This window comes from Hydra vulgaris, chromosome 08, assembly GCF_038396675.1.
Source record: "Hydra vulgaris chromosome 08, alternate assembly HydraT2T_AEP".
NCBI classification, from domain to species: Eukaryota; Metazoa; Cnidaria; class Hydrozoa; order Anthoathecata; family Hydridae; genus Hydra; species Hydra vulgaris.
This window is the reverse complement of record NC_088927.1, coordinates 67,111,438-67,122,500: the sequence shown is the minus strand read 5'-3', so window position 1 is coordinate 67,122,500 and position 11,063 is coordinate 67,111,438. Positions and strand designations below refer to the sequence as shown.

Genomic DNA, 11,063 nt, shown 5'->3' with positions numbered 1-11,063 from the left:
AACAAATATATATGTATAACAAGCATTGTTTACTATGCCCCTAAAGTTTATGAAATATTTGGTTTTAAATATTAATCTTTAGCATTTTTTTTGGGTTTTCAGACTAGCTATCCAATTTTTCATTAACAACTTTATTTATTTGATAAAAAGTTTGACTTTAATGTCTCTATTGATAATATAAGATATTAAACACCTGAAACTTTACAAAATATTTCATTTTAAAAATTACCTTAGGTGTTTTATTTGGGCTTTCACACAAACTATCCAAATATACATTAACAATTTTACTTATTTGATAGAATTATTTTTTTTACTGATTCTATTATAACTTAATACTTTTATTATGTAATATTTATTTTTATTTAAATTACTAAAATTCTGACATACCAAAACAAAATGAATATTTTATTATAGAATAACTTAAATTATAAAATCGACAAGTTGTTAGCCATTATTATAGTTAAAATCATTTGTATAGTTAAAATACAATAAAAATTAGTGACTGTTATGCAAAAAAATTAACAATCACATTTTGTAAGCAAAAAAAATCTTAAACTCAATCTTTGTCCACTTTATATGATGTAGAATTTTTATTTTTCTAATAAATATCTAAAAGTGGAGAGTAAAAAAAAAGTGGTTTATATTTGTAACCAATTTAGACTTTTTGCCAGAGACTAAAATTGCTCCGTAAACCAGTTTAGAGAAATGTGAGCAAGAGTAAGAGCTAAACTTCTTGCTTCCTGTCAATGCCTGAAATAGGTAATAATTTTAATTTTGTTTTGCAAACAATTGCATTGCAAACAGTTAACAACTATCTCCCAGCTTTCTGCAAAGTATTTTTGGTATAGCTTGAATTTTTTGATATTTAGACATTTTTTCTGATGAACCTACAGAAAAAAAAGAAGCTTTTCAAAGAAAACATTAGATACATGATTCAGCTAATTTATTATTACTCTGTTCTATAAGAACATTGAGCACTCTATTTGTAGAATAACACTAAAATAATTTATAAATATATTATTTTATTATTTTTTGACAAGTCAGTTAAAAAGGTTTAGATTAAGTTTATATATGTTTTTTTTTTAAGAAAGCATATGCTCAGCCATTTACAATTGATGAAATAAAGTTTTTTCTTAAGCATCCAACTGAGGTATTTTATTATTTTTTGAAGTTATGTTAGGGAAACTGAATATTATTAAAATGCATTACTAAAATACCATTGACCAGTAATGTTCTACTCTAATGAAATTGCAGTATTTAAATTTTACAGTTATAATTTTACGTCCCATATTAAAGATTTTTACAGAAAGTTTTAAAACTAAAATAACTTCGAAACAATATTGTAGCTATTCTTTTAGTGATGTTTTCGAAATTCATTATGTGCAATTAAATTATATATTATTCTTATAGTTATTTTAATTATGAAATTTTTTTTTTTTATTCTGATAAAGCCATTTTCACTCTTTAGTCAATTCTATCTTAATAAATCTTTTAACTTTCCTTGTATGAAATACTGTTGCCATAACTGGTATATATTTTCCAACAATACTCTTTCTTTTTCAGACAAAATACAAAAATGCATTTTATTGTTAGTTGGACCTGCTCTTGCAGCCCACCTTTAACCATTGTTCCATCTTTGAAAGGTTTGTGCTCTGTCTCTCTTACAAATACTAACGTGGTTGCCACCTGCTGAAATTTATACTCTTGTTACTCCTAATTCAGTTAAGTCTCATCCATTTACTGTGATTGTTCCTAACTGCTCTAAAAAGTCTTATTTGGCAAGCTTTTTTCTACATTAGTGCTTTGTAATTCATTCTATTTTTGTTGTATTCCTGATTTGTTTAATTCGAAATCTTTTAAATCTTGTGTTGATTGGTATCTTGCACTTTAACTTTTATCCTGGTTCTTTCAATAGTGGTTGCACCTTCTTTGAAGTAGTGAAGATGTATATAAAAAAAGGCAGCCTTATCCATCTTCATGTTACATTTTCATTTATTTTTAATTACATTTATTTTATTTATTGATTTCTAAAGGATTATAGACTGATCTTAGGTTAGACATAAATCTAGAAACAAAGGTAAATACAGTTGACTCTCTATGTTTTGACTACTTGATATCTCAAACTTTTGCATATCTTGAAGTTTAGAAAGCATTTGGAATAAATAGCTTTATCTACCACATTATTTAAAGCACATAAACTAAACTAAATTTTCAAATGGTGATCTATGAGATTTGAGTGAAGTCTCAATACAAATAAATCATTTTTCCAGTAAGTAGATTTCTGCAAGAATGACTAGGTTCAAACCAATCATAGGGTTCTCTTATTGGTTCATTAATTAAGAAAGAAATAGAAATTAGTTTAGATTTATTTTTTTAATACTAAAAAGTTAATGAATTTGCTGCTAAGAAATTAAAAGATTAAAGAACACAATATAAATAAGCCACAAATAGGCCTTGTTCTCCAAGAAAAATATAAATCACAAATTCAAAAGGAAAGTAATATTGTATGCTTTATATATTATTAAAAATTTTGCAAGAAAGTGCAAAAAATTTTGCAGAAAGGTTTGACAAGAGCAGTTTTCAAATCAAAGGTTTGAGGTTTGAGAAATACAGACTTAAATGAAAAAGAGTAAAACTTTTTATTGAGCTACTTTACTTTTAATCCATAAAAAATTATAAAAAGTTAGTGATGAGCTACAAGTTAATGTTTAAATCAAGTTTGCACTTATAGCAAATCAAACATTAAAAGTTTTTGAAAAAAGTTTCTATTAAAAGCATATGAATTTAACTGAATTTAAAGGTTAGGGTCAAATATGTATTTGTATTTTAATTTATATTTGTATATGGTAAAAATTGGCTGATTTGGCATATTTTTATTTGTATTGTATTTAATTAAAAAATTTCTTAAACATTTGTATTTAATTGAAATTTCATAAACTAGATTAACTGGTTTTTATTTTGGAAAAGTCGTGGTTGATTGTTTTTGTTTTTTCATTTTTAAAACAAAAAAATAAAAAAAATTAAAACTTGTTTTTAAGGGATATTTGTTAGAAAACTTGTTTTTATTTTAATTTTTTTATAGACCATTTTATCAGTCTTTTGAAAAATTCATTATACTTGAATTGGTATTTAAAAATCTAGGATTACTGTATTTAAATTTGTATTTATATTTGATCAAATGTATTTAACCCCAACCCATAGTAAACCCATGGTAGACCAGTAAGTTTTAAAAAGTTTTATCAGATCTTTTTTAGGGGGCGATTGGGACACCCTAATATATATATATATTATATATATATATATATATATATATATATATATATATATATATATATATATATATATATATATATATATATTATATATATATATGTATATATTATATATATATGTATATATTATATATATATATATATGTATATATTATATATATATGTATATATTATATATATATGTATATATTAGATATATATATATATATATATATATATATATATATATATATATATATATATATATATATATATATATATATATAATTTTTTCTGTGCATAGGATAAAATTCTTTGTTAATTTTTTTAGAAAGTGGAAAAATTAGAACCGTTGTCAGTATCTTCAGTAAGTAACAAATTTTTTTACATTATTTTTTCTGTTATTTTAGCTTTTTAGGTGTTGTTTTTAATAGTAGTTATAATGGCAATAAAAAGTTACAATTAATAATTTATCTAATGATAAATTTTGTTTCTCAAATTTTATTTTATCCATAACAACTCTTTACACTTGATTGCGAGTAAAAAGGAACTATTTGCTTCAAAGGATTTATGGTTGTTCAAAGATTTATCAAGCATCAAATGCTTTTTTATTTTTTATTTTTGAAGGGTTTTAAAATGAATTCCTTAAATCTTTAAAAATGTTTTTTTTTTAAGAGCTTAATTTTTATTTTTTTATTTTAATAGTTTTTCAAAACAGAATCAAGGCAATCATTGTTTGAGGACGAGAATCTTGTGCCTGAAAATGATGAAAAGAAGGCATTTAAAAAAGTTTGTGTTGCTGTGCCCAAATTCAATAAATCTTCTTTACATAAGGTGTGCTTAAATATTATTATTTGATATTAAAAACTTGAATTGAAAATAAAATCCAAGTATGAATATGCAAATTTTCTCTATTATCATTAGCCTGCTCATAGTTCAACTTTACCTAAGAATTTTAATTCTCCTGAAAAAATCTGTGATTTTTTTGAAAGTTTTGGTTGTTTATCTGAAAATAAATTTGGTAACATATTTTGTAAATTTTTATTTATACTTACATTTTTTTATTAAAATATCTGAAACTCTTTTAAAATTGTTTAACCATTTTTCTTTAGTATTAGTTTTAGGCTCGGTTTTTTATTTTAAATTCAAAACAAAGTTATTTTTACATGATTTAAATATCCATCTTCATTACAAAGATGATGGAGGCATAAATCTGAGCTTTATTACCTGATCTTTTTATCTTAATACAATTAAACCTTTTGAAGAACAAAAATCTATGAAAAAGCTTTTTCTTATTTACTTATTTTCCTAGAAAATAAGTTTATTTCTTGGATTTAAAAAAATTTAAAATCCTAAATTACTAATTTTCTTATTTAGCCTTACTAAAATAGTCTACTAATTTAAGTACAAATATTATTTTTGAAATATTACTATATAAATGTATTTTATTTTAAGGTTTTGAAAGTAAATCAAATCTCTTGGAAGGGTATTTGTTTTAATAAAAAATTAAGTTAATGTGTTTATGTTTTTGATTTAATAATTATTAAAGTATTTGAATTGGGAATTAGTTGAGTGCTTTTCATCAATCTAAGTAATATATATGTTTACAATAAATATTGTTTAAATGCATTACTGTTTGTTAATTTTTTTTTAAATCAAAAAGACCAGACTTATGTGGTTCAAATCTTATAAGTGAAATCTTGATAGATGAAGATATTCTCAAAAATGATTACGTTGATTTTAACATGTAAGTTTTTTTAATTTAGTCATATTGATAGTAATATATTTACATTATCAAAATCAGTAAAATAAACCTTATAATTCAACATAGTTTATATATCAAGTTTGGCAAATATGGTATTAGAGAGGTTGTTTGTCACAACAGGATGCTTTTACTAACATCACACTATTTTATACAAAACTAATGAGTTTTATTGTGAATCTATTACTAGGAACATTACCATCCAATGTTTACAAATATGGATTGTAACTTTACCAACTTTTTATTTACCAATAATTATGTAAATAAAAATTGAGTAAGTTTTGTTGATGACTTAATTTATTATTCAACTGGAAAAAATATCCACTTAGTTCCATTAACTAAATTAAATTTCATGTTTATTTAGCAGCCAGTCACAGTATTTAATCCCTAACTTATTCAAAACTCAATTACAGTATCCCATTTCATAGTATCATTATCTTACAGTATTCCACTCAGTTTAACTCTATTTATTTTTAGACTATTTGTCATATTAATGGAGTCAGACAAATTCTGCAGTACCCATCCACTTGTTAACAACATCATATATAATGCCTTATAATGTAAGACATTATATGTGATTCAATGCTTACTTATCTAACAAACAAAGTTAATAATATTAACTTTGCAATGTTACTACATGCAATGTTATTGACAAGATAACATTGATGCCCACCTTACTCAAAACTAAAATAAAGTATTCTGTTCCTACCTTATTCAACTTTCAAATATTATATTTCAAGTATATTTAATTTAAAACTCTATTGCAATATTTCATGTTTTTTATATAATAGAATAACCTACAAATATTGTAAATAATAACTGAGGCAATCTGTACAAAAAAAGGTAAATTATGGGTATATTTTTGTAATTTCCTGAAACAAAAGTTACCTATTTGCAGGAGAACCGGTATTAAGGCAATCCCTATTTACAATCTCCATTTAGATTTATAATCTCCAATTACGTATAACCTGACCTGATTCAAATTTATTATGTTAGGTCACTGTGCTGTTGATAACGTAATCCAGTACAACCTGGTTTATGTCAGCATCAGGAAAGGCATCTGGTTGTAAAAATTTGCTTTAACTTTTCCATATTGATATTTAAATAAAAAATGTGGAAAGTGTTTTAAAAATCTCATATTATTTGAATAGTCTTAATATCTAATAGTTAATAACATCATAAGAATTCTGCTGTTTTGTATTTTGAATCCAGGTAAAAAATTATGACTATATTAAAAAATGACTAAATTAAGGTACCATTAATAGATATCTGCAGAATGTCACTGTATATTTCTTTTCACCATCAAACATTTTTCATAACCACACTTTGTTTCTCTTTTTTATAAACACTATAACAATTTATTAGAAATTTTATATATACAATGTACTGAATTGACAGCTATTGCAAAACTTAAATATATTACATCTGCATGTAAATCTTGACCCTAATGAAATAAAGTGTAATGGTTCAAGAAAACATCTTGTATGATCAAAACATGTGTTAGCGATCAAGTTGTTTCTGAACAGAATATTATTCTTGATTAATTTTTATAATATTTGATAATTAAAAATTGATAATTAATTGGTACATGATATCATCAAAATATATGAATCAATGAATGTTAAAAGGGTGCAACTCCAACAATGTAAACTTTGGGGAAACTAAAAAAAAACTGCATTAGTAGTAAATTTTTTTTTTGAGGACGATAATGTTTTTTTACCAAAAAAAATTATTAAACCATTAAACCAAAATTTTCTATGGTGGAAAATGCAGTTTTTTTTTTGTTTTAACATTTTTAATGCCCTTTTAACATTTACCAATTCATATGAATTAGTAATCAAGTTTTTCCTGAAAAGAATGGTGTTTCTGAAATTAACAGTGAATTTGTGTTTGAAATGAAGAATCTTGAATCGTAAGTTTTCTGCAATTTATTATTCTTGTTTAAATTTTAAATTTTTTAATAATTAAAAGTTGCTAATTACTTGGTACATGATATGATCAAAATTCATGTATTAGTAATCAAAATTTTCCTGAAAAGAACAGTGTTTCTGAAATTAACAGTGAATTTGTGTTTGAAATGAAGAATCTTGAATCGTAAGTTTCCTGCAATTTATTATTCTTGTTTAAATTTTAAATTTTTTAATAATTAAAAGTTGCTAATTACTTGGTACATGATATGATCAAAATTCATTTATTAGTGATCAAAATTTTCCTGAAAAGAACAGTGTTTCTGAAATTAACAGTGAATTTGTGTTTGAAATGAAGAATCTTGAATCGTAAGTTATTTTATATAAAATATTATTCTTCATTTGTTTTTAAAATCTATGACAATTAAAAGTTTATAATTACTTGGTACATGATATGATCAAAGTATGTGTTAATGATGAAGTTGTTTCTAAACAGAACAGTGTTTTTGAAAAGAACAGTGATATTGTGTTTAAAATTAGGAATCTTAAATCCTAAGTTATTTTTTGCAAAATAATATTCTTCATTAATTTTTATAATCTTTGATAATTAAAGTCAAAAAATTACTTGGTACATGATATGTTCAAATTATGTGTTAGTGGTGAAGTTGTTTCTGAAAAGAACAGCAAAATTGTATTAAAAATGAAGAATCTTGAATCGTAAGTTATTTTTAGCAATATATTATTTTTGTTTAAATTTTATAATCTTTTATAATTAAAAATTGATAATTAATTGGTAATGTGATCAAAATATATGTATTAGTGATCAAGATTTTCCTGATAAGAACAGTGTTTCTGAAAAAAACACTGATATTGTGTTTGAAATGAAGAATCTGAAGTCGTAAGTTATATAATGCAAAATAATATTCTTTTTTGGTTTTTATCTTTTTTAATTAAAAATATTTATTTGTTTATGATATAATCAAAGTATATGTGTTAGTGATGAAGTTGTTTCTGAAAAAAATAGTCCGAAAAAAGTGTCTGAAAAGAAGAATCTGAAAGCGTAACATTTTTTTTTGCAATATATTATTCTTTTTTTTAATTTTTATATTCTTTTATAATTAAAAATTAATAATAACTTGTATTAATTTTTCTGTTTAGTTTTACTCACTATAAGAAGAAGTGCCCTCTTTGTGGAATAATGACTTATAAGCTGCCGGAGCATGCTAGAGATGAGCATAACTATTCAACTGCAAGCTCTAAAGCCATATTAGGTCAATTTAATTTAAGAAAAAGACAAATTTCAGATGAAAAACCTGGTAAAAGGAAGTCGCACTACACAAAAATCTGTCCAATTCCAGGTTGCTATATTGTCACTAAAAATGTTGGTGAACATTTGCGAGGAAAACTACATAGTTTAAAACCTGGGGAAGAGTATTACTGTCTGTTGAAACAGGCACGTCATTTTGATTCTTCCTTGATTCCTGTTGGTATGCTTACATCTCCAAAAAAAGATTTTGGAGTTGAAAGTAATAATAAAAAATGTCAAAAATCAAAAAAAAAATCCATCTCAAATTCAGAATCTACTGAGAGTTCCATTTTAAATTTAGTTACTCCTGAGCTTGAACCATCATGTCAATTAGATTCTTTTTCGCCTACTGTTGGAATACTTCCAACTCCACAAAATGATTATGGAGTCAATATTAATACAGAAAATGTTGCTGCCTGTCAAATTCTTGAGCCATTAATCATAAACTCAAATAAATCATCTACAGAAGAATTTATTCAAAAAAACGTTTTAGATATTTTGGTTGAAGATAGTGAAAATGAGTTTAGTGATGTTGAACGAATTCACTATTCTAGCAGTGATTCAGAATACATTCCTGATGAAAATGAATTGAATGAAATAAAATATTGTTCAAAATCTATTGAAAATATACTAGAACTTTTTTATAGTTACCTTACTGGTCCAGATCGAGGACGTAAACCAAGATCAATTGTTAAAGTGGTTCAGGATGTAAGGCGAGTAATAATTGGAACTGGAGAAACTTCATCTCTTGCGTCCATTTTCAAAGAACCAAAAGTTTACATCAGAAATAATTATCTTGGAAAATATTGCTTTGAGCGCAAAATTCTACCAGGTAGTATACGGAAATATCTATATTCATTTATTGATTTTTGCAAATTTTTATATTCAGAAAATGTGAGTGTTGGGGTTAATAGGGAAGAATTTAACGTTACCCTTCGCAAGGTAGAAGATTGGAGAAAAAGTTATTTGTCTTCGGAACGCCTTCATAAGCAACAAAAGAGGGCTGAAGATTATGAATTATTAGTTTCACCTGAGGATATTGAAAAGTATAATAACAGCATTATTGGAAAAAAAGCAATTGAATTTTTTAAAGAAGTCCTCCAAAATCCTTATATGACTATTAGTCAAACAATGCATTGTTCTATGAGAGATCATTTATTTGTAATTTTGGAGTTTGGAAATGCACATCGTTCAGGTGTCATTGCAAATATGAAAATGAAGGAATATGAAAAGTCTAAAAAATTAAACAATGAAATGTGGGAAGTAAATGTATGGGATCATAAAACTGTTGAGAATTATGGAGCAGCAAAGGTAACTATGCTTAATTATGAGTATGAACTTTTAAGTACTTACATTAATTATGTAAGAAATAAAAATGCTAACCACAATCAAGAAAATGTATTCTTATCATGGTCGGGTAAAGCAATGACATCTGGGGACATAAGTAATAGAATTGATAGCCTGTGGCGAAAATCAGGCATATACAACAAAAATCAAAAACGCAAACTTTGCGCAAATCTTATTCGACGCACTGCCTCAACAATTGTAAGAGAAAGCAATAGCAGTTTTACCAAAGAGGTTGCTCACAATATGCTGCATAGTGATCAAACAGCAGAAAAACATTATTATTTGAAGCAAAAAGAAAAATCTGCTACTGTTGGTGGTAAAGTACTCAGAGATCATTTTTATCCCAATAAAAAATCAAATTTCGAAACTGATAGTTTGGCTGCAACACCTAAAAAATGTATAAAACCAGATTTAAAGGAATATACACCAAAAAAGTCTTGGAATTCAAACGAAGTTGCTGTCCTTCATAGCTATATTGAAAACAACGAAAGTCCAATTTTGTCAAGAATTAAATCTAACTTTGATCAAAACTTTTCGTCCATAAATGCTTCCCCGCGCCAAGTATATGACAAGCTACGAAGCATTGACAGATATGGTTCCCCTGATAAAAAGGTAAAGATTTTTTTTCATACAAATGCTTATATAGTAGTATTATTAGAAAATATTAGTTAAAAAGTTAGTTAACTACTTAATTTAGATATTTAAAACTTAATTAAGTATTTAACCTAATTAATTATTTTTAACTATTTTTCTTTTAGCTTTTTTATTTGCTTACTACTCAAAAAACTTATTTGTATTTTTTTAAAAGTATTTTTATTTTAACAAATAATTTTTGTGTACCAGAGATTCAAAAAAAGCCATGAGAGTGAAAAGATATACCTATGGAGTTCGAGTGATCTAAATGCACTTCGTAATCATGGTGCACCCTTAATTGAAAGTGGATCGTTATCATTAGCAAGGCTAAAGAGTGTTTTGAGTGATTCTAGTTTGTTAGATAGATATAGCTTCACGCAGTTGAGAACTAGAATCAATTATGAAAGAGCAAGAAAAAAAGGAGAATGATTAGTAATTAGTCTCACAAAACCAATATAAAAAGTTTAGTATAAGTAGATTATATATTAGCGATTTTCATAGAAAAAAATTTAGTTTGTAAATAGTTTTGCCTGAGTCATAAATTTTTGACTATTAGTTTGAACAAGAAAGTAAAAATTATTTTTAATTTTATATAATTTTTTGAAGTTTTTTGTAGTGTCTTTACTAGTAAAATTAGTGAAACAAAAGCAGTGAAATATTTGATGAGAAGTTTAAATATTTTAGATTTAAATTTTGTCTAAATAGTCATTTAAAATTTAATTAGTTTTTGATCGCTTATTCATTTTTTGTTATTGATAGATAATTTTTTAATAGTTTGATAAATACATTAAAACGGAATAATACCTAATAATATGGAAGTAATGTTAGACGTCTCTTAACAATTTTTTAAGCATGTA

General features: G+C 24.9%; 1 protein-coding gene across 1 annotated transcript in view; it reads left to right on the top strand.

Moving 5' to 3' along the window:
• The window catches only part of LOC136083556 (uncharacterized), a 13,458-nt gene extending 2,823 nt beyond the window's left edge, over positions 1-10,635 (top strand). The window contains exons 4-17 of the mRNA XM_065802959.1: positions 1,088-1,150; positions 3,583-3,618; positions 3,957-4,085; positions 4,176-4,272; positions 4,707-4,737; positions 4,915-4,998; positions 6,848-6,925; positions 7,030-7,107; positions 7,212-7,289; positions 7,578-7,637; positions 7,741-7,818; positions 7,918-7,980; positions 8,079-10,185; positions 10,417-10,635. Coding sequence (XP_065659031.1) covers positions 1,088-1,150; positions 3,583-3,618; positions 3,957-4,085; positions 4,176-4,272; positions 4,707-4,737; positions 4,915-4,998; positions 6,848-6,925; positions 7,030-7,107; positions 7,212-7,289; positions 7,578-7,637; positions 7,741-7,818; positions 7,918-7,980; positions 8,079-10,185; positions 10,417-10,635 — 3,201 coding nt within the window. The remainder of the gene's footprint in view (positions 1-1,087; positions 1,151-3,582; positions 3,619-3,956; positions 4,086-4,175; positions 4,273-4,706; positions 4,738-4,914; positions 4,999-6,847; positions 6,926-7,029; positions 7,108-7,211; positions 7,290-7,577; positions 7,638-7,740; positions 7,819-7,917; positions 7,981-8,078; positions 10,186-10,416) is intronic.
• The last annotated feature ends 428 nt before the right edge of the window (positions 10,636-11,063 follow it).